This window comes from Centruroides sculpturatus, unplaced genomic scaffold (assembly GCF_000671375.1).
Source record: "Centruroides sculpturatus isolate CEXI.00-Female unplaced genomic scaffold, Cexi_2.0 scaffold833, whole genome shotgun sequence".
In the NCBI taxonomy this organism is placed as follows: domain Eukaryota; kingdom Metazoa; phylum Arthropoda; class Arachnida; order Scorpiones; family Buthidae; genus Centruroides; species Centruroides sculpturatus.
This window is the reverse complement of record NW_019385052.1, coordinates 312,482-336,596: the sequence shown is the minus strand read 5'-3', so window position 1 is coordinate 336,596 and position 24,115 is coordinate 312,482. Positions and strand designations below refer to the sequence as shown.

Here is a 24,115-nt window from a genome sequence, read left to right as displayed (position 1 = left end):
CTTAGTTTACGCAGTAAAACTCCCATAATTTGCAAAGAATAATTCTGAAAAACAATAGATAATTTCAAAGTGTGAAGAAATGCTATTTTATGTTTCCGATTTTGTGCTTTGAAAATACTGTTATTGCAAAATTAACTCCTGTTTTGATCTTAGGAAATTTGAGTTTATACACTTAAACAATTGTCAAATTCTAAAAACTTTTTACAAATGCAAATTTTATTCAAGCAAAAATTATCACCACCTTTAACTTTGAAATATTTTTGTTCATCTTCAGCAATAATATGTAATAAAACCACTTTAAAATTTTTAATATTATTGCTAAAGATAGCCAAGAATTTGTTTTAAAATTAATAAAACCTAATATACTGTAATTAGATATTTAGAAACTTCATTTTTTTTTTTTTTTTTTTGTTTTTTAAATATGGGGCTGTTTTAACAAGATAGAATTCAATGATTAAAATTCATTAAGTATAGTAGTAATGCCAATATTATAAATGAATGTATGTACTGTGAGTTAATACAGAAATCAAATTGTTTCAGATTTAAAGATAAACTTAACTTTTTAGGAATTTTGGTGAAGTTCGCTTGCCTTCATTTTAAAAGGGGTATATGGTGATCTCTGTCGCCATATATGTGTAAAACATCACTAATCCGAACAGCCCTATATAATAATTAGTTTGGATTAGTCAGTTCTTTGTATTTAGTATTGTAAATACAATTATTAGTCAATGCATCATTTAAAATCACACCTTCTCATATTTATTATTATGATTACCTGCTGCTATCTCACTTTTGTAACTTTGTTTTTGCTATGTCGAGCACACCAGTTGAATGTGTAACCTAAGTCCATGGAATTAATCACAAGCTGTAACTTTCAGTTAGTACCCCTTTATTCATGATAGAAAACATGCAAGGGAGACAAAGCAAGCCAACGAGCTTGGTTACAACCACCTACCAAAACTGGTTTTTTGAACAAAAGAGATTTGTGCCTAATTTATTGTTCTTTTCCCAGAAAAGAAAACACTTGGGGCAATAACAGTGACATGAAATCTGGTACTGTTTAAGACTGTTAATAGCTATTTTCTTCTGATTCTTTATCTATATCTATACCCATTTAATATCATATCTATGGGACTGTCAAAATATGGTGATGTTTGATGAATAGGTTTTAACTGCACAGTACATGAAGGCCTATATATATCTTTCATTTGCCACATTAAATTTAAATACATAACAAGCAGTTCAGGTTATTATTATCAAGTATAAAATTACATATACATACTGTAATCATGAAGTCAAATAAAGTAAAACAAAGAAAACTATACCTTTTTGCTTTCAATTTAAGTGTGAATTTCTATCAGAATGTGGTATTTTTTTTCCAATGTTTGCTCAGCTTTTAACAAGTGATACCTTAACAGTAGGCTGGATGGCCGAGTGGTCAAGGTGGCAGCCTACCGCTCTGGGAACCTGGGATCAAATCTGGATGGGTCCAAAAAAAAACCAGGAATTTTTCAGGGGGTGGTCTGTTCGGATATGTCAGGGCCCCGTCCCTCACCACCCAGTTTCCCCATCGTGGGCCTGGCCGAACCCATAATGGGCCTGCTTTAAGAACAGACCCATTATGCCCAAAGGGCAGAAAGAGTATTAAAAAAAAAAAAGAAGATACCTTAACAGTTGAAACCTCAATGCCAAATTTATCTACAAATGTTTTTCCTCAAAATTTTCTTCAACTTGTTTCATAATGTCTATTTTACCATTTAAGTTAAGATTGACAGATTTACATCTAGCTACTTTTTTTAATCACAATTTACATCTAGCTACTTTTTTTAATCACAATTTGCATTAATTGTTACACAGTACAATTAATCTTTACAGTGTACTCGATTTGATAAGAATGACCAAATGATACAGGGCTCTCAAAATCATATTTTGGTCAAGAAAACTGTTAGACTTCACACTTAAAATTATTTTTTTTAAATATGGGATTTTATAACTTTTAAAACAGGTATTTTGTTTTAAATTTAAAAATTTATTAATTAAAAATATGTCAGTAAATTGTGCTGATAACACTGTTTAGCTGTTTATGGCTGTGAACTTTGTATGCATGATACATTCCACTTAATATACCTTGACATTAACTGATTTCTGCTAATAGTGGGAGTGACATTTAACCATACAAAACTTCATAAACTTCAGCTAAACTCTCCATAAATTTATTTATGGGGAGGTTAGCTGGCAACAAATTTCTGACAATAACCAGTATGTCATATAGAGGAGGTTCAACAATATCTAGTTTTTTTTTTTTTTCATCTTTCTTTGAAATCCAATGCAGCTATTTAATTTCTCCTTGAATGTGAGATATATTTTNTTGAAATTTTTAAAATAAAATCAAAATTCAAATTTGAAGCTAATCCATTGTCTAAAAAATTTATAAATTTTCATGTTTAATGAATGCTGTATATTAATAAGGTCTTTAACTATTTTATTAATTCTGGATCATGAATAGAGGAACTAAAAAAGGAGAGTAAGTTCTGAATTTTCTATGAACCTGGAATAAGAAACTCTTACTGTAAAGTGAAAAAAATAATTAAATCTTGATTTAACATAAAAATACATTCTCCAAAAATTAACTAAAAATACAAAAAAATTCACTAGCAATTTCTATTATCTCAGTACATCAATGAAATGACATTTTTAAACAAAGATTTAAAATATCTCAGTTTGAATAGCTCATAAAGCTTTTAATAAGAGTTCAGAAATAACATATTTAGTAAATATAAATTACCTTACATTAAATAAATTATTTAAAAAATGAAAAACGAAAAAAAGAATTAAATATGTTTTGAATAAAATCCCAAATTCAGATGTAAAAATGCTTTAAAGTTTATCTATGTAAAAATTATAAAGTTCTGACTGTAAAAATCAAAACAATTGGATCTTTGTTTATTAATTTCTTATAAATTTAATTTTATTTAACACATATTAACTATTTAAAGCCGGTAAAGCATTCAAAAAATGAACACCAAACATTTTTATAGTTACTGATATATTACTGTATAGCAATCTCATGACCTTGATCTGTGATTTAAAATCACTAAATCCATTTTTGATTGATGTTTTGTTTTTGAAAAGATAAATTATAGCAATAAAAATTATGATTAATGAATATCTGCATTATACATAAATTTGTTATAAGCTATATATAGAATGTGATATATATTGAACATAGTCTTATAGTCCCTGTAAAAGAGACTTATCTGCAACTACCCTATGTTTTAGAATGAAGCATTTTTAATAAATTCATAAGATCTCTTTGTACAGTTTTTAACTGTTTAAAATAAACAAAAAGATTTTCTATAAAATTGTAATAAATAAAATTTTATCGACTCATACAAATTACACAAAACTTTTATAATATTTTGATACTTTCTGTGAATATTACTATTTTAATATATAAACCCTCTTTTTATACATAATTTTAATTACTAAAAATAATTAAAAATAATGTACTGTATTAATAAAATGTAACTGAATAAACGAATGAAATGAGAGGTGTCTTGACAGATATTTAAGATATTTTTGCAAATANTTTTTTTTTTTTTTTTTTTTTTTTTTTTTTTTTTTTTTTTTTTTTTTTTTTTTTTTTTTTTTTTTTTTTTTTTTTTTTTTTTTTTTTTTTTTTTTTTTTTTTTTTTTTTTTTTTTTTTTTTTTTTTTTTTTTTTTTTTTTTTTTTTTTTTTTTTTTTTTTTTTTTTTTTTTTTTTTTTTTTTTTTTTTTTTTTTTTTTTTTTTTTTTTTTTTTTTTTTTTTTTTTTTTTTTTTTTTTTTTTTTTTTTTTTTTTTTTTTTTTTTTTTTTTTTTTTTTTTTTTTTTTTTTTTTTTTTTTTTTTTTTTTTTTTTTTTTTTTTTTTTTTTTTTTTTTTTTTTTTTTTTTTTTTTTTTTTTTTTTTTTTTTTTTTTTTTTTTTTTTTTTTTTTTTTTTTTTTTTTTTTTTTTTTTTTTTTTTTTTTTTTTTTTTTTTTTTTTTTTTTTTTTTTTTTTTTTTTTTTTTTTTTTTTTTTTTTTTTTTTTTTTTTTTTTTTTTTTTTTTTTTTTTTTTTTTTTTTTTTTTTTTTTTTTTTTTTTTTTTTTTTTTTTTTTTTTTTTTTTTTTTTTTTTTTTTTTTTTTTTTTTTTTTTTTTTTTTTTTTTTTTTTTTTTTTTTTTTTTTTTTTTTTTTTTTTTTTTTTTTTTTTTTTTTTTTTTTTTTTTTTTTTTTTTTTTTTTTTTTTTTTTTTTTTTTTTTTTTTTTTTTTTTTTTTTTTTTTTTTTTTTTTTTTTTTTTTTTTTTTTTTTTTTTTTTTTTTTTTTTTTTTTTTTTTTTTTTTTTTTTTTTTTTTTTTTTTTTTTTTTTTTTTTTTTTTTTTTTTTTTTTTTTTTTTTTTTTTTTTTTTTTTTTTTTTTTTTTTTTTTTTTTTTTTTTTTTTTTTTTTTTTTTTTTTTTTTTTTTTTTTTTTTTTTTTTTTTTTTTTTTTTTTTTTTTTTTTTTTTTTTTTTTTTTTTTTTTTTTTTTTTTTTTTTTTTTTTTTTTTTTTTTTTTTTTTTTTTTTTTTTTTTTTTTTTTTTTTTTTTTTTTTTTTTTTTTTTTTTTTTTTTTTTTTTTTTTTTTTTTTTTTTTTTTTTTTTTTTTTTTTTTTTTTTTTTTTTTTTTTTTTTTTTTTTTTTTTTTTTTTTTTTTTTTTTTTTTTTTTTTTTTTTTTTTTTTTTTTTTTTTTTTTTTTTTTTTTTTTTTTTTTTTTTTTTTTTTTTTTTTTTTTTTTTTTTTTTTTTTTTTTTTTTTTTTTTTTTTTTTTTTTTTTTTTTTTTTTTTTTTTTTTTTTTTTTTTTTTTTTTTTTTTTTTTTTTTTTTTTTTTTTTTTTTTTTTTTTTTTTTTTTTTTTTTTTTTTTTTTTTTTTTTTTTTTTTTTTTTTTTTTTTTTTTTTTTTTTTTTTTTTTTTTTTTTTTTTTTTTTTTTTTTTTTTTTTTTTTTTTTTTTTTTTTTTTTTTTTTTTTTTTTTTTTTTTTTTTTTTTTTTTTTTTTTTTTTTTTTTTTTTTTTTTTTTTTTTTTTTTTTTTTTTTTTTTTTTTTTTTTTTTTTTTTTTTTTTTTTTTTTTTTTTTTTTTTTTTTTTTTTTTTTTTTTTTTTTTTTTTTTTTTTTTTTTTTTTTTTTTTTTTTTTTTTTTTTTTTTTTTTTTTTTTTTTTTTTTTTTTTTTTTTTTTTTTTTTTTTTTTTTTTTTTTTTTTTTTTTTTTTTTTTTTTTTTTTTTTTTTTTTTTTTTTTTTTTTTTTTTTTTTTTTTTTTTTTTTTTTTTTTTTTTTTTTTTTTTTTTTTTTTTTTTTTTTTTTTTTTTTTTTTTTTTTTTTTTTTTTTTTTTTTTTTTTTTTTTTTTTTTTTTTTTTTTTTTTTTTTTTTTTTTTTTTTTTTTTTTTTTTTTTTTTTTTTTTTTTTTTTTTTTTTTTTTTTTTTTTTTTTTTTTTTTTTTTTTTTTTTTTTTTTTTTTTTTTTTTTTTTTTTTTTTTTTTTTTTTTTTTTTTTTTTTTTTTTTTTTTTTTTTTTTTTTTTTTTTTTTTTTTTTTTTTTTTTTTTTTTTTTTTTTTTTTTTTTTTTTTTTTTTTTTTTTTTTTTTTTTTTTTTTTTTTTTTTTTTTTTTTTTTTTTTTTTTTTTTTTTTTTTTTTTTTTTTTTTTTTTTTTTTTTTTTTTTTTTTTTTTTTTTTTTTTTTTTTTTTTTTTTTTTTTTTTTTTTTTTTTTTTTTTTTTTTTTTTTTTTTTTTTTTTTTTTTTTTTTTTTTTTTTTTTTTTTTTTTTTTTTTTTTTTTTTTTTTTTTTTTTTTTTTTTTTTTTTTTTTTTTTTTTTTTTTTTTTTTTTTTTTTTTTTTTTTTTTTTTTTTTTTTTTTTTTTTTTTTTTTTTTTTTTTTTTTTTTTTTTTTTTTTTTTTTTTTTTTTTTTTTTTTTTTTTTTTTTTTTTTTTTTTTTTTTTTTTTTTTTTTTTTTTTTTTTTTTTTTTTTTTTTTTTTTTTTTTTTTTTTTTTTTTTTTTTTTTTTTTTTTTTTTTTTTTTTTTTTTTTTTTTTTTTTTTTTTTTTTTTTTTTTTTTTTTTTTTTTTTTTTTTTTTTTTTTTTTTTTTTTTTTTTTTTTTTTTTTTTTTTTTTTTTTTTTTTTTTTTTTTTTTTTTTTTTTTTTTTTTTTTTTTTTTTTTTTTTTTTTTTTTTTTTTTTTTTTTTTTTTTTTTTTTTTTTTTTTTTTTTTTTTTTTTTTTTTTTTTTTTTTTTTTTTTTTTTTTTTTTTTTTTTTTTTTTTTTTTTTTTTTTTTTTTTTTTTTTTTTTTTTTTTTTTTTTTTTTTTTTTTTTTTTTTTTTTTTTTTTTTTTTTTTTTTTTTTTTTTTTTTTTTTTTTTTTTTTTTTTTTTTTTTTTTTTTTTTTTTTTTTTTTTTTTTTTTTTTTTTTTTTTTTTTTTTTTTTTTTTTTTTTTTTTTTTTTTTTTTTTTTTTTTTTTTTTTTTTTTTTTTTTTTTTTTTTTTTTTTTTTTTTTTTTTTTTTTTTTTTTTTTTTTTTTTTTTTTTTTTTTTTTTTTTTTTTTTTTTTTTTTTTTTTTTTTTTTTTTTTTTTTTTTTTTTTTTTTTTTTTTTTTTTTTTTTTTTTTTTTTTTTTTTTTTTTTTTTTTTTTTTTTTTTTTTTTTTTTTTTTTTTTTTTTTTTTTTTTTTTTTTTTTTTTTTTTTTTTTTTTTTTTTTTTTTTTTTTTTTTTTTTTTTTTTTTTTTTTTTTTTTTTTTTTTTTTTTTTTTTTTTTTTTTTTTTTTTTTTTTTTTTTTTTTTTTTTTTTTTTTTTTTTTTTTTTTTTTTTTTTTTTTTTTTTTTTTTTTTTTTTTTTTTTTTTTTTTTTTTTTTTTTTTTTTTTTTTTTTTTTTTTTTTTTTTTTTTTTTTTTTTTTTTTTTTTTTTTTTTTTTTTTTTTTTTTTTTTTTTTTTTTTTTTTTTTTTTTTTTTTTTTTTTTTTTTTTTTTTTTTTTTTTTTTTTTTTTTTTTTTTTTTTTTTTTTTTTTTTTTTTTTTTTTTTTTTTTTTTTTTTTTTTTTTTTTTTTTTTTTTTTTTTTTTTTTTTTTTTTTTTTTTTTTTTTTTTTTTTTTTTTTTTTTTTTTTTTTTTTTTTTTTTTTTTTTTTTTTTTTTTTTTTTTTTTTTTTTTTTTTTTTTTTTTTTTTTTTTTTTTTTTTTTTTTTTTTTTTTTTTTTTTTTTTTTTTTTTTTTTTTTTTTTTTTTTTTTTTTTTTTTTTTTTTTTTTTTTTTTTTTTTTTTTTTTTTTTTTTTTTTTTTTTTTTTTTTTTTTTTTTTTTTTTTTTTTTTTTTTTTTTTTTTTTTTTTTTTTTTTTTTTTTTTTTTTTTTTTTTTTTTTTTTTTTTTTTTTTTTTTTTTTTTTTTTTTTTTTTTTTTTTTTTTTTTTTTTTTTTTTTTTTTTTTTTTTTTTTTTTTTTTTTTTTTTTTTTTTTTTTTTTTTTTTTTTTTTTTTTTTTTTTTTTTTTTTTTTTTTTTTTTTTTTTTTTTTTTTTTTTTTTTTTTTTTTTTTTTTTTTTTTTTTTTTTTTTTTTTTTTTTTTTTTTTTTTTTTTTTTTTTTTTTTTTTTTTTTTTTTTTTTTTTTTTTTTTTTTTTTTTTTTTTTTTTTTTTTTTTTTTTTTTTTTTTTTTTTTTTTTTTTTTTTTTTTTTTTTTTTTTTTTTTTTTTTTTTTTTTTTTTTTTTTTTTTTTTTTTTTTTTTTTTTTTTTTTTTTTTTTTTTTTTTTTTTTTTTTTTTTTTTTTTTTTTTTTTTTTTTTTTTTTTTTTTTTTTTTTTTTTTTTTTTTTTTTTTTTTTTTTTTTTTTTTTTTTTTTTTTTTTTTTTTTTTTTTTTTTTTTTTTTTTTTTTTTTTTTTTTTTTTTTTTTTTTTTTTTTTTTTTTTTTTTTTTTTTTTTTTTTTTTTTTTTTTTTTTTTTTTTTTTTTTTTTTTTTTTTTTTTTTTTTTTTTTTTTTTTTTTTTTTTTTTTTTTTTTTTTTTTTTTTTTTTTTTTTTTTTTTTTTTTTTTTTTTTTTTTTTTTTTTTTTTTTTTTTTTTTTTTTTTTTTTTTTTTTTTTTTTTTTTTTTTTTTTTTTTTTTTTTTTTTTTTTTTTTTTTTTTTTTTTTTTTTTTTTTTTTTTTTTTTTTTTTTTTTTTTTTTTTTTTTTTTTTTTTTTTTTTTTTTTTTTTTTTTTTTTTTTTTTTTTTTTTTTTTTTTTTTTTTTTTTTTTTTTTTTTTTTTTTTTTTTTTTTTTTTTTTTTTTTTTTTTTTTTTTTTTTTTTTTTTTTTTTTTTTTTTTTTTTTTTTTTTTTTTTTTTTTTTTTTTTTTTTTTTTTTTTTTTTTTTTTTTTTTTTTTTTTTTTTTTTTTTTTTTTTTTTTTTTTTTTTTTTTTTTTTTTTTTTTTTTTTTTTTTTTTTTTTTTTTTTTTTTTTTTTTTTTTTTTTTTTTTTTTTTTTTTTTTTTTTTTTTTTTTTTTTTTTTTTTTTTTTTTTTTTTTTTTTTTTTTTTTTTTTTTTTTTTTTTTTTTTTTTTTTTTTTTTTTTTTTTTTTTTTTTTTTTTTTTTTTTTTTTTTTTTTTTTTTTTTTTTTTTTTTTTTTTTTTTTTTTTTTTTTTTTTTTTTTTTTTTTTTTTTTTTTTTTTTTTTTTTTTTTTTTTTTTTTTTTTTTTTTTTTTTTTTTTTTTTTTTTTTTTTTTTTTTTTTTTTTTTTTTTTTTTTTTTTTTTTTTTTTTTTTTTTTTTTTTTTTTTTTTTTTTTTTTTTTTTTTTTTTTTTTTTTTTTTTTTTTTTTTTTTTTTTTTTTTTTTTTTTTTTTTTTTTTTTTTTTTTTTTTTTTTTTTTTTTTTTTTTTTTTTTTTTTTTTTTTTTTTTTTTTTTTTTTTTTTTTTTTTTTTTTTTTTTTTTTTTTTTTTTTTTTTTTTTTTTTTTTTTTTTTTTTTTTTTTTTTTTTTTTTTTTTTTTTTTTTTTTTTTTTTTTTTTGTTTTTTAAATATGGGGCTGTTTTAACAAGATAGAATTCAATGATTAAAATTCATTAAGTATAGTAGTAATGCCAATATTATAAATGAATGTATGTACTGTGAGTTAATACAGAAATCAAATTGTTTCAGATTTAAAGATAAACTTAACTTTTTAGGAATTTTGGTGAAGTTCGCTTGCCTTCATTTTAAAAGGGGTATATGGTGATCTCTGTCGCCATATATGTGTAAAACATCACTAATCCGAACAGCCCTATATAATAATTAGTTTGGATTAGTCAGTTCTTTGTATTTAGTATTGTAAATACAATTATTAGTCAATGCATCATTTAAAATCACACCTTCTCATATTTATTATTATGATTACCTGCTGCTATCTCACTTTTGTAACTTTGTTTTTGCTATGTCGAGCACACCAGTTGAATGTGTAACCTAAGTCCATGGAATTAATCACAAGCTGTAACTTTCAGTTAGTACCCCTTTATTCATGATAGAAAACATGCAAGGGAGACAAAGCAAGCCAACGAGCTTGGTTACAACCACCTACCAAAACTGGTTTTTTGAACAAAAGAGATTTGTGCCTAATTTATTGTTCTTTTCCCAGAAAAGAAAACACTTGGGGCAATAACAGTGACATGAAATCTGGTACTGTTTAAGACTGTTAATAGCTATTTTCTTCTGATTCTTTATCTATATCTATACCCATTTAATATCATATCTATGGGACTGTCAAAATATGGTGATGTTTGATGAATAGGTTTTAACTGCACAGTACATGAAGGCCTATATATATCTTTCATTTGCCACATTAAATTTAAATACATAACAAGCAGTTCAGGTTATTATTATCAAGTATAAAATTACATATACATACTGTAATCATGAAGTCAAATAAAGTAAAACAAAGAAAACTATACCTTTTTGCTTTCAATTTAAGTGTGAATTTCTATCAGAATGTGGTATTTTTTTTCCAATGTTTGCTCAGCTTTTAACAAGTGATACCTTAACAGTAGGCTGGATGGCCGAGTGGTCAAGGTGGCAGCCTACCGCTCTGGGAACCTGGGATCAAATCTGGATGGGTCCAAAAAAAAACCAGGAATTTTTCAGGGGGTGGTCTGTTCGGATATGTCAGGGCCCCGTCCCTCACCACCCAGTTTCCCCATCGTGGGCCTGGCCGAACCCATAATGGGCCTGCTTTAAGAACAGACCCATTATGCCCAAAGGGCAGAAAGAGTATTAAAAAAAAAAAAGAAGATACCTTAACAGTTGAAACCTCAATGCCAAATTTATCTACAAATGTTTTTCCTCAAAATTTTCTTCAACTTGTTTCATAATGTCTATTTTACCATTTAAGTTAAGATTGACAGATTTACATCTAGCTACTTTTTTTAATCACAATTTACATCTAGCTACTTTTTTTAATCACAATTTGCATTAATTGTTACACAGTACAATTAATCTTTACAGTGTACTCGATTTGATAAGAATGACCAAATGATACAGGGCTCTCAAAATCATATTTTGGTCAAGAAAACTGTTAGACTTCACACTTAAAATTATTTTTTTTAAATATGGGATTGTATAACTTTTAAAACAGGTATTTTGTTTTAAATTTAAAAATTTATTAATTAAAAATATGTCAGTAAATTGTGCTGATAACACTGTTTAGCTGTTTATGGCTGTGAACTTTGTATGCATGATACATTCCACTTAATATACCTTGACATTAACTGATTTCTGCTAATAGTGGGAGTGACATTTAACCATACAAAACTTCATAAACTTCAGCTAAACTCTCCATAAATTTATTTATGGGGAGGTTAGCTGGCAACAAATTTCTGACAATAACCAGTATGTCATATAGAGGAGGTTCAACAATATCTAGTTTTTTTTTTTTTTCATCTTTCTTTGAAATCCAATGCAGCTATTTAATTTCTCCTTGAATGTGAGATATATTTTTAATTAATGAAGACAAATACTTTGAGTAATTATGTAAAGTATTATCTTGGAAAAAAATTCCTGTACTAATTCTGTTTTGTTTATTCACTATAAAGGAGAAATTTTTGAGAGTAACTCTTCTTCTGGATGAGAGCATTAATTTTTGTTTTGTTTATGTTGTTTATTTAAATTTTTGTGATAGAAATAGTCTACAAAAAAATATACTAGAATCTATCTCTTATAATCCATTTTGAAATTTGTTCTATAGAATACGATGGTGATATATTTAGGGGATGCTTTTAGGAAGGACTTTTCAAGGAAAACTGTTTAAATGTTGCACATGACTAAAATTGGCAAACTTCATGCAGCTAGTCCATTGGTTAGGTGCAAACATGTGACCAGCTATCAGTATTCAGTAATTTTATCTGCTTGCCTAATAATGGTGCCTATCACTTTGGGACTTACCAATACTGATAACATTAAGTAGAGCAGTTAATAAAATCAGAATTACTACTAATTGTAGATTTATTTGACTGTGTTTTATTGGGTTGTTCGGAAAGTAAGTTTGTTTTTTTCTGTGGAAAAAAAAAACAATATTTTTATAATAAATAAATATATTATTGAATTATATAGCGACCATTTTGCTCAAATACCTGTTGTCATCGTTTCTGGTAGTAGCATGATTTCACATTCATAAAAGTTTTGATTGTTGCTTACAAAAAACTGATAAGTGATTTTTGACATTGTCATTTCAAGTAAATGTCTTACAGTTTAAAAAAATTTGTATAGACTGGAACAAGTAATAATCTGAGTGTGCTCGATCTGGCAAATATGGTTGGTGTGATAGCACACACCATCTAAGTCAGTGTTTCTCAACCTCTAACGAATCGTCGCCCCCTTCAATAAAACCGTTATGTAGTATCGCCCCCTTCACTTCAAAATTCCGATGGCGAGGGCCAAGGCTAACGCCAAATTCGTACTGCATTGAATAGATTAGTGACTAGTATAATGTTATTTGTTTAATTATTGTACGATATAACGAATAAAATATTCAATTATTCTTAATATAATGTTTTACTATATCGCCCAGAAAATTGCTTTTTGTTCCCCAAAATATAAATTGTTACTAATCGCCCCCTCAAAATGGAAAAATGCCCACATGGGGGCGATATCGCCCCCGTTGAGAAAAGCTGATCTAAGTTATAACAATTTCTGACCAGTTACCAAACTTGTGTGAAATTTGACATTATCGTGGTGAAACACCACCTGTTTTGTCAATCAATTCTGGCCACCTTTTCTGTTTGATGATATTACTCAATTTGTTTACTCGATGGCAGTACACTTTCAAATCAATTGTTATATTTTCTGGTAAAAGCTCCAAAAAAAAAATTTCCTTAAAATTCCATTGAAGAGAGCATTAAGCTCTCTTTAATTAAGAACATGTGGGACCCATATATCAAGCTTTGAAACAATGTTTCAAGTAATCATAAATGGTTCAATTTGACAAATTTAATCTCTTTTAGTGATTTCACATGTTGCTATTTGGCAGTTTGCTTCAATCAGTACCTTTTTTATTTTGTTTTCATTGGCTTCAACTGGCCATCCAGAACATGGTGCATCTTCAATATTGAAATTGCCAGAACAAAATTTTGTAAATCAGTTTTGGCACTGTCTTTCTCTCAACACATCTTCTCCATACACGTCGCACAATTTTTTTCTCACTTGAACAGCATTCTTACCTTTTTCAGTAATGAAAGAGTAAAATATGCCGAAATTGCTGCTTTCGATCTTCCATATTTGATGGGACACAAAAAATAAACAATTGCACAAATTCACACAAAATTTTTTACAAATAAGCCTTAAAATGCTAGCTGTCTAAATATATAATGATAATACGGTGTAGAATGAAAATGGCGGGAGAAATATGACTAAGCCGTCTAGTGGTAAAAAAACGAACTTAATTTCCGAACAACCTAATAGTATGTGCTTTTAATATCAGATTTACGAATTATAATTATTGTTGTTAATTAATAATAATTCATCCAATGTGTGCTGCTGTTTTTTGTTTTTGTTTATTTAATACTATCTTTAATAGAAACTAATGCATAAGTGAAGTAAAAAATTCCAATGATTTAAATTACAGTTATTGGACAAATAACTAAAATATCAAACATTTAATGTTTAAAATATTGGTTAAACCTGATAACATGTAATCATTATCAGCTAAGTTAGTCCACCACTGGCCAATTGGCTAAAATCACCAAACACTGATAGTTGGTCGGTTGTAGGGTCACTCCTCACCATCAGGCTGACCATCTGAAGTTTTCCAGGTTTTCTTGTTAGTAAAACCTAAATAGGGATCATTTTTTCCCATAAAAGACCTCCCAGAAAGCATTCTCCCTTGGCAGATCATCTATTTGTCACTTTACTGTAGACATATAATAGCAATCAGCCATGTTGAGCTGATAGCACAAAAAGACAGCTTAAAAGTGTCTTTAGTTGAAGATAATAATGACAACAATAACTGAAACTGAATACAATAAGTGAATTATACTGTATTTAAGAAGATATTGACACATTCATTGGGTTGCAATTTTTTTTCAAATTTCAACCCAATAAACCTATAAATTCCCATTGTCATCCATCCATCTGTCCTTTAGTGTCAAGAAAGAGATAGATACATGACTAGACCAGATATAGAAAGTATGGGAGCTGGAGGCCACGATTAACTATACATGAACTTCTGGCACAAACCAGAAGCTATGTTATTTCAATTCAAAGCTTTTCCCCCGAAAGGGATTAGATAGATGACTGGCACAACTCCATTACATTAAAAATATGATGTACAGGGGCAAGACACTGCAGTATACTAATTTGAGGTGGGGAGCATATATTTTAAATTAAATAAATTAAAAATATGATTACTAGCATAGCAGGGGGGTCTATCATGTCCTGGCGCCACTCACAGAGGGGCCCAAATGGTCTCCAAGACAAGCAAGATTTGTTTCTGGAGGGAGGGGGAACGTCAATAAAGTGTATGCCCCAGGTGCTAGTTATGTTTGTTACACCACTGACTATGATTAAAAATTGCAGCCTGGCATTGTGATGATGTCACAATAAATAATTGCTCGTTAGTATTTAGTATTTATACTGTTTGGGTATAACTTAAATATTTACTTTAACAAAGATAGTTTTTTTTAATGTTTAACACTTAACATAATTGTTAAAAAATGAAACCTATTTATAGAAAATTGATTATATTTTCAATATTGAATTTAATAAGTGTGCATAATATCTAATAACATATACATATTTTTTTAATGATTAGAATATCAATTAATTTATTTTTTTAGATTATATTAGCAATTATTGTTGCTAACGTGATATTTTAAATTACACAGCATTAAAACGAGTAAGAAATTAATCTCTGAGAAACTTATCAGTTTCTCATGGTGTATCATTTTGAAAGTTATTATTGATATCGAGGATCAAATTTTAAATTAAATTCTAAATTGTATATTAATTTATATTTCACTTAAAATCTAACTTTAATTTTTGCAGTGTTAAGCAAATACTATAGTTTTGTTTCATTATTACTAATAGAATAAATTAAATTTACTATTAATAAGCAAATTATTCAAATGAATAACTTAAGTTCAAAATCAGTAATTACAGTTGTTACAATTGCCCATGGTGTCTTAATTCGTGCAACATAAAAGATATAGCCAATAGCATAGTTAGGGGAGGACAGTCCACCCTGATTGGCACTTTTGTTGTATTGCAACAAAGAGAAGTTTTTATTAGGATAGATAAAAATCACCAGACACCATCTTATTTTTTCACAAAAATACTACTCATTATCAGAAAAATCTGACAATGATAAAGACCACATTCCTTTGAAGATGGCCTTATTGATCCTTGTGCATAATAGCACCGGTAACAGTGTCTTAATTCTTTCCATAGGTTTTTTCCCTATGTCTCTACATCTTTTTTCACTTTTTGTCTAAGTATGTTTGTGCATTATATCATGTGTGCTACCTTACAAAGAAACACAAGGATTGTTCCGAGTGGCACAAACTCTAGCTACGTGACTGATTGTAGCTGGTATATTCTTAAATTTTTCCTGAGCAAGTTCTAATCTCTAATTCTAAGAATTAGCTCTTTCCAATTACAATCATTTTCTTTGTCTCTACTAATTATTTCCTTTTAATTGGTGTTTTTATTAAATGCTTGTGTTGTTTTAAAAATTTCCTGGCCAACAAAATTATTAGTCAACAAATTACACTTTTTTATTTTTTATTTAGTTGATGTTTTTGTACAAATTGTTTTTAATATGCTTATTGTTATGCAGTATTTTTGCCAATTGAGAAGCACCAAGGTAACCTCGCTCAGGGTGCTTGTATGCTTAGCCTCAGCCCTATTCAAAATCTTAGATAAAATTTTTCTATTTAAAGTAAGGAATTATTTTATTAATGAAACTGAAATAATGCATAACAGAAAGAATTTTAATTATATAAAGAAAAAATTTTAATAATTATTTAAAATAGTAAATGAGGCAATAATAATGATGATAAATGTTAAGTGTCAAGACAGATTTTGTTTCTTTTTTAATTGTTTTGTAAAAGAGTAATTACTAAAATAAACAGTGTTTTAAAATTAACATTAGTTAAATATTTAGAATTTAGTTTTTGAAAATATAAATTACATCTAATTTACAGATTTTTTTTTAATAATAAATATTAATAGGATGATGTAAATCAAAATGTCTAGCAATTTTTAATGTTTTGAAAGTTTAATTTGTAAAAATAGAAAATTTCATCACCATTTTAATTACATATATTAGAATATTTTAGATTATTAATACATTTTTATGTAAATTATATATATATAAATTCTTGTAAAAACATAACCAAATATTTAATGATTTTGGAATTATTTAGTAGTTTATCATTAAAATTTTCCACACTCAATTTAGATAGTAACTTTTGATATTAGGATCAAAGTGAATTTTTATGCAATAAAATTCATTTTATCTTAAGTATTTTGGAATTTGTTTCTTCTTATACTAAAATTGCTTTTCCTCCTAAGTCACTAACTTAATCATACAGAACATTATCTAAAATATTCCAATTGAATATTTTGAATAATTAGTTTAATGAATTAAATAATTAAGTTATTTCATTTAAATAAATCTAATCGTAAAGATATAATTTATGTCTAGCTGTTACATATAGTTATTTGGTGATTGCTATCCTGCAATCAGTTCATATCCTTATTTAGTGTCAGATTTTTTTAATTGTTAATTTAATTGGATTTATACCTGGAATGTTAACAGGAATAAATATTATAATTATAGAAAATTACATTATTATTTCATTATTTTTTAAAATTTTATAAGTAGTATAACAGACACACTTTCAGTATGAAAATTTTCCATAAAATGAAACGTGTAATTTTATATTTAAAAACTTAAATTTTTTGTACTCACTCATAATAATTAAATAAAAATTTGAATTATTTTTCTAGTATAAAGATGATGATGATTTAAAAGTTATTAATTGGCAGTAGAACTTTCTGAATCAGAGCTTCAAGTTTTAATTAATTTAGGCAAATATTCTTCTACTTGATTTGTTTTGTAATCAATGAATATATTAAATTTGAAACCCTGGACTTACAGAAACGTATTGTAATTGAAAAATGTTTCCAATTGTCAAATTATGCAAGGGTATCAATAGCGAATCCTGTTTATCGACATAAGTTAAAAGAGAGTGGAAGTGACATTTCATTTATATATATATATATTTTTTCAATCTTTATATGGCAATAAAATCATAGCCTAAAATTTGATTTGAAGCAGCGGGCAGAAATGGCCATTATGCAGCTCTTCTGTCAATTACTTTATTAATACAGGCTTTGAGATTTTGTAATATTGTAGAAATAGTTTATTTTCATTTATAATCAAATTATTACTTATAATCCATAGCTTTGATTTGGTACAGAAAAAGTTAAATACTTTTACTCTTAAACAAATTATTAACATAGAATCCATTCTGTAATCAGCAAAATTGGATTTAAGAAATAGTATAATAAATATTCCAATTGCCAGAACTTCTTTAATAATTTAATGTAACATTATTACAGTTTTGTGTTGACGTCCTTTAACTGATATGGTATGTTACTAGCAGTCTGAGTGGAACACAAGCAGGTATCTAGATAATGCACTCAAAAGCACCATAAACTATGTACAATTTTGTAATCATTATGTAAACAGATTCTTCAGAAACAACACTGTAATGGGAAATTTATGGTCATAAAAATTTGAGAAAATTGGATATTAAACTTGAGTCAACTCTCACTCATAGGTATTTATTTTTACCCACATTAAACTTTGAATTAGCGACGTTTTACTGTGTTTATTTTGGAAATAAAGAATTGCAGTTAAGCTATGGTTTGCTTGATTTGTATGTTTTGAATATTATGAAGTTGTTACTTCACTATTTTAGAAAATTTCTAGACAAATTATGAACTTAATTTCATATCTTTAATTTAATTTTAGAGAGGAAGAAGCAATAAAATTGGATGGATTGAGTGTAGCACAAATAAAAGAAATGAGAGAGAAAGCAGAAAAGTTTGCATTTCAAGCTGAAGTCAATCGGATGATGAAACTTATCATTAATTCCTTGTATAGAAATAAAGAGGTAATTTAATTATAAATAAATGTTTAAAAAAGTTTATTTGAATAGTTTTTTAATGAAATATTTTAATAAATCTTTTAGATATTTCTTCGTGAATTGATTTCTAATGCTTCGGATGCATTAGACAAAATCAGAGTGCTCTCATTAACAGATAAAGATGCTCTATCTGCTACAGAAGAACTGTCAATTAGAATAAAGGTATTAACATCTTTAAAGCATTTACAAAAATAATATAACCCTGAATATATTGTTAATAGCAAATTATTTTCATGGTAGAGTGATAAAGAGAACCATCTACTACACATAACAGATACAGGAATAGGTATGACGAAAGAGGAACTAGTTAATAATCTTGGTACGATTGCAAAATCCGGAACATCTGAATTTTTGCAAAAAGTAGCAGAATCTGCTACTACTGCTGAATTAGGAGACATGATTGGTCAAGTAAGTTGTTGAAATAAAATTAAAATTTAAATATTAAAGTTTAAATGGCTGTTTTTAATTTTTTTGATTTACCTTTTAACAGTTTGGGGTTGGATTTTATTCATCTTTCTTGGTTGCGGACAAAGTAATAGTAACAAGTAAACACAACGAAGACAAGCAGCATATTTGGGAATCTGATGCTGCTTCGTTCACAGTTAGTGAGGATCCAAGAGGTGACACACTTAAACGAGGTACCACTGTTACTCTCCATTTGAAAGAAGAAGCCCGCGACTTCTTGGAAGAAGATACCTTGAAGAATCTGATCAAGAAATACAGCCAGTTTATTAACTTTAATATCTATCTGTGGACAAGCAAGGTAATTATAGCTTAAGTAATTTTATATTGACTAATTTTCATAACGAATTTCAACTAATTCATTTTATTTATTTTAGACTGAAACAGTTGAAGAACCAATTGAAGAGGAAGAGGAAGAAACAACAACAAAAGAACCAGCAGCAGAAGAAGATGAAGATGCCAAAATTGAAGAAGAAACAGAAAAGGAAGAAAAACCAAAAACAAAGAAGGTTGAAAAAACAACCTGGGATTGGGAACTGATCAATGATTCTAAACCAATATGGACTAGAAAGTAAGCTAATATATGCACATACTATGTTGAAAATAGAATAATCATATATAACTTCCTTTTATATAAAAACATCTTTTCCTTTTGTCAAAAATGTGATAAAACTTCAAAAACTCCTATTTATATAATTTATTTAATTGTAAAATATCTTCATTTTTTTAATATCACTATAGATATCAAGTAAAGTTCAATTGGTAAGATTTCATTTTCCCATTATACTCAAATTTCTACCAGATTACAAGTTTTTTACTTAATACAAAATTTCTTGACCAAATTTTTTTCTAGTTAATTTTNAATACGGATCTATATATATAAAAATGAATGTGTGTGTGTGTCCTTCATGCATTACCACACTGTTTATCCGATTGCTGTGAAACTTTGAGAAGTTGTTTAATATACTCCCGTGAAGGTTTCTGGTGTAGTACGATTGCCACGAAGCTTTGGGAAGTTTTTTAATACACTCCCGCGAAGATTTCTGGCATTTATCCTACGATAGATGGCACGCGTTTACATGAACATTCGAGCACTGTGTGTTCGATCGATTTCAAATTGTGAAGACCGTTTCCCTCTTCAAAAAATATCTCTATATATGCATTTGTGAACTGTTATTTACAATATTTGTAATAATTTTTGTTTAATCACTTTATTTCAACTTTTTTTGTTAATTATGTATTTGCTCAAACTTCGTTAAAACCTTAACTGTACCCTGAACAACAACCGATGTTGTAGGAAGAAATTCACGTATTTTACCGATCTATGTATCCCCTCTTTTCCAAATTTTAATATCGACTCAAAACAATTTAAAAAGACAAATTACAGTAAAACGGTTTATTATCCGACTATCAGAAATTTCACAACATGCCAAAGAAGAGAGGAAGGAGCAATTAAATAATTAAAATTATAAAGGATTAAAAAATATATATATGAATGGTGAATATCGTGCTTCTGACAATCGCTGCGAGTGTGTGGGCTAAATTTGGAGAATCCGTGCTTCTCGCATGGATAACTGTATGTGGCCGGCTCACGCGTCGGAAAACCTTTTGATTTATTCGTGTATGCACCAGACAGAAATACAAAAAATATCGTGTATCCACAAACACTCCAATAAATAAATAGAATTGAAACAACACTTTGAAATGTTTTCCCGATGAAAATGAATAATAATAAGTTTCAATAAAAATGATAAAATGTAAATTGAATTTTATCATAACGAGTTTGCTTGAATTTCCTTTCTTCTGAGATCGCAGCAATGCGCAACGGGTAAGCTAGTAATACATAAAATAGACTTTTAAAAAATGGGTCTAAAATAGCTAAGCTTTCCAGATTCTTCAGTTCTGTTGGATATCTGCTAACAAAGAGAAGGGTCAGACATTCAGGTCTCTGAAATGAACTAAACTTGGTAAGCACGTAGCCCTAAATGCAAACAGCTCCTTGTCCAAATTATATTACTCGCTTCTCAAGTATTGCCGAAAAAGGAGCTGTTTGTGTTTAGGGCTATATGCTCACAAAGTTTTGTTCAAATTTGAAACCTGAACATCTGACCCTCTCCTTGTAAGTTGTACTTATAAAAATTTTAAAAATTAAGTAAAATGTCTTAAATGCATTTATTTTCTTTTTTTATGTTTAAAAATAAATACAGTGGAACCTCGGTATACGACCTTAATCTGTTCCTGGTGTTTGGACTTATACCGAATAGGACGTATACCAAACCAACCTTTCCCATAAAGCCCTGGTCACACTATGCGATTTCTAGCCGTGCAGGCGACTGCAACTGCAACAAGCGAGAGTTGCGCGCGTCTTCTCGTGGTCACACATTATTCGCTGACGTTGCAACTCGGAAACACGTGACCCTATAATAAACCAATAAAATTACAGTAGCTTGTTTTTGACTACTTTCGTGAGTTTGCCGATATTTTACGTTCTACTTCAGAGTATTTACGGAATTTTAGCCACTTTTCTTATTAAAATAGCAAGCAGTTCCTTTTCTGGAATGAATAAAAGAAAAAAAGGCGATTATTTTAATAGAGCTGGCGAAAATACATGAAAAGATAAAATCTTCGATAAAACGAAGAATTAAAATCCCACAGGTATTCGTGAGCCTGAATAAGCTCGATCAATCTCGATTCTGTAAAAGTATTAATCCTCTGACTATCCGCCATGATGATGAACTATTTTCAATGTTGTCACTGTATGACGTGGCATAAAGGCGTTTGTTGATTGGATGCGCATTTGCAATCGTCGCGAGTAGAACAAACTTTTTGTTTCTAGTTGCCATTGCAGTCGCGCCGGTTTTCGAGGGGGGATTACTAGTTAACGAGAACAGCCGTCGCGGTTGCAGTCGCCTGCGCGGCTGGAAATCGCATAGTGTGACCAGGGCTTAAGAAGTAATGTAAAAATGATTAATCCGTTTTCATGTAAAAAAAAATGACTGGCTTTAAACACCTCGCTTTCCTGGCTAGTTCCTGCTTGATTTTTCATGAGATCAGCGTGTATCTTTAGCTTTCTCGCAAATAATTGCTTCTGATACGCTGTCTCCAGCACACTGTTTTTCAGTTATCCAAAGCAAAAGCAATTTCTCAACATGATCTAATGTCTTCGATCTCTGTTTATAAATTGATTTAACCCCTTTCACAACGTTAGCAAATTTAATAACGTCTTTATTTTTCACGATTGTCGATATCGTCGTTCTCGGAATACGGTATGCAACAATTAAATCTCGAACACTCATGCCACCTTCATATTTCTCAACAATCTCTTTTTTCAGTTCCATTGTGATTTTAGTCATTTTTCTGTTGCCTTTTGCAATTCATGATTAATAAAAATAACATTTTACTTACAAATTAAAATCAAAGAAATTTAACAAAGTTATAAACTGTGGCACCGCGAACGTCTAGTGTGGTCTAATACACCGATAGGGCTTCTTGTTCATAGATGGCGCGTATAATCGAATTAAGTCGTATACCGAGCAAAATTTGTTTTGTCCAAACAAGACGTATTCCGAATTGGATGTATTCTAAAGCAGACGTATACCAAGGTACCACTGTACATTTACTATCACTGTACATAGTGATAGGATTCAAGGTTGCGTTATTGATAAAGCATTAGTAATGACAATGATGTATTTTAAGTAAATATGCAGAAGAAAAATTACTTTTTGCCTAATATGTTATGAGTAATTTGACAAATTTATGTTATCACAAACTTGATTAAATTATTTATTTCAATTATTAGGAAGATAAATAAAGCAAATATGAGTACCAGATGATAAATTAAATAATTTAATTCTTTTATAAACTATATTTGACATTTCAATAACATGGCATTGAATTGGGTTGATGTGTAAGTGACCAGTATGGTTACATATAAAGTAGTTTATTAATTAAATGTTCTGGAGCAAAGATTGGATGGGAATCCAGGTAGCTTAACTGGCAATGCTTTTGTACAGTATACAGGAGTTGATGGTTGAAGTTTCACTCAGAGCTGATCATTTCTCTCAGAATATTACAGATTTAAATTATTAGATGATGGCCTAACTACGTACCTATAATTACTTTAATCGTTAAATTATCCTATAGTCCAATTTTTAATAATCTGGCAGTTCATTTGGCATTATGTTTGATATTATGAATGTACCTAGACTTGTTTTTTTTTTTTTTTTTTTTCTAAATATTGGTTAAATTATTAATTTTTATCTATTTAAATGTTAAAAAGTTTACATATTTTTATTCTAGACCTAACGAGATTACAGATGATGAATATGAAGAATTTTACAAATCAATTACAAAAGATACTTCTAGTCCGTTATCAAAGATCCATTTTGTTGCAGAAGGAGAAGTCACATTTAAATCTTTGCTTTATATTCCTAGTGTTCAACCATCAGAATCATTCAACAGATATGGAACTAAAGTTGATCATATTAAGGTATTTATTATTATTATTGAACAACTTATCTCAAACTAAAATTAGCCAATGTAAATGTTATAACACATTTTTTCATGATTTTTCAGTTATATGTCCGCAGAGTTTTCATTACCGATGATTTTCAAGATATGATGCCAAATTATCTTAGCTTTGTAAAAGGTGTGGTAAGTATCCAGAATTTTAAATTTTGTCTTTTCAAATAATCTAAACAAATGCTTAAAATATTTAGTGAAATTATAAGTACTGGTACTTAAACTTTTTAAAAACTTTTATTTTTATTCTCTGCTATATTAATGCATATTTGATGATGAATTTTCTTATAAATTATCACTGCATTTGTCTTATTGTAATTAGTTGTATAATGGTGCCTCAAATAATGGACACTGCGAGCAATGGACTTTGTTTGGCCATTATGTGGCTCGAGCAATGGACTAGCTGTGAACAACGGACTTTCCATTCGGCAGTTACGTGAACAATGGACTTTCTGCAAACAAGTGTGAATGGTGTTTCCCCTCTTTTGCCGTTGCCAATGACAATCTGCTATTTTTAGGATATATTAGTATTATTAGAATATATTATTAGTATATCTGAAGTACAGAGCTCCTGTTGGGATTTGGCTTGCTCCCAGTGCAGGGTATTTACATTTATTCAAGTGTTGTGCAAATCTATGGCTTCTAAAAAAACGGAAAGGTGATTTCAATTGAAACAAAGCAAGACATCATCAGAAGGAGTGAAAGTTGACAAAAACTTCCTTGTCAAATGGGGAGAGGTTCAGGAGTTTGCCAACACTCATTATCCAAACAGAGCTGAGCCCAACAGGATCAATGATCTGTACAATGACACCCTTGCCCGTCATTTCTGACAGGTGTTGAAGAAGAGAGAGAAACAGACCACCTTGGACATGTTTTTCAAGAAGCCAACTGCCAAAAAAACGAAGGATGGAATAAGAGGAGTTGACTCTGCAAGCCCCAGTAGCCTCTCCTGAATCTGAATCCGATTAAAAAACAATAAAAAGAGACCTCCTGCAATGTGTAAAAAGTCTGTATCTGTATGAATGTATGAAGAAAGTGTTCCTCCACCTCCTCCTCACATCTGACTACCCGGCATAATTGGTGACTGCTCCATTTTTATTTTTTTAACGGTACTAACATATATTTCTATGGGAAAATGCGTTTCATATAACGGACTTTTCACTTAACAGACATGCATCTGGAACAGATTAAGTACATTATATGAGGCACCACTGTATTTGTTTTTCAAAATTAACACTCCTATATTGAAATGTTAGATGAAAATTTAATTAAAGTTAATTTGAGTTGTTTTATGTTAGAATTAACGTTCAATTTCTTACAATATTTTGTATTTTTACAAAACTTACTATTAATAAAATTTTGAATTATTTATAAATGCTTATTTATATATATTTAATTTTTTAATTAAAATATATAAGATAAAATCTTCGATAAAACGAA

The 24,115-nt window shown here is 23.2% G+C and overlaps 1 protein-coding gene across 1 annotated transcript in view; it reads left to right on the top strand.

Moving 5' to 3' along the window:
• Window positions 1-24,115, top strand: part of LOC111633974 (endoplasmin-like) — a 36,958-nt gene that overhangs the window by 1,355 nt on the left and 11,488 nt on the right. Inside the window, exons 3-9 of the mRNA XM_023378633.1 lie at window positions 17,518-17,659; window positions 17,738-17,854; window positions 17,933-18,100; window positions 18,183-18,455; window positions 18,532-18,725; window positions 22,454-22,643; window positions 22,730-22,807. Coding sequence (XP_023234401.1) covers window positions 17,518-17,659; window positions 17,738-17,854; window positions 17,933-18,100; window positions 18,183-18,455; window positions 18,532-18,725; window positions 22,454-22,643; window positions 22,730-22,807 — 1,162 coding nt within the window. The remainder of the gene's footprint in view (window positions 1-17,517; window positions 17,660-17,737; window positions 17,855-17,932; window positions 18,101-18,182; window positions 18,456-18,531; window positions 18,726-22,453; window positions 22,644-22,729; window positions 22,808-24,115) is intronic.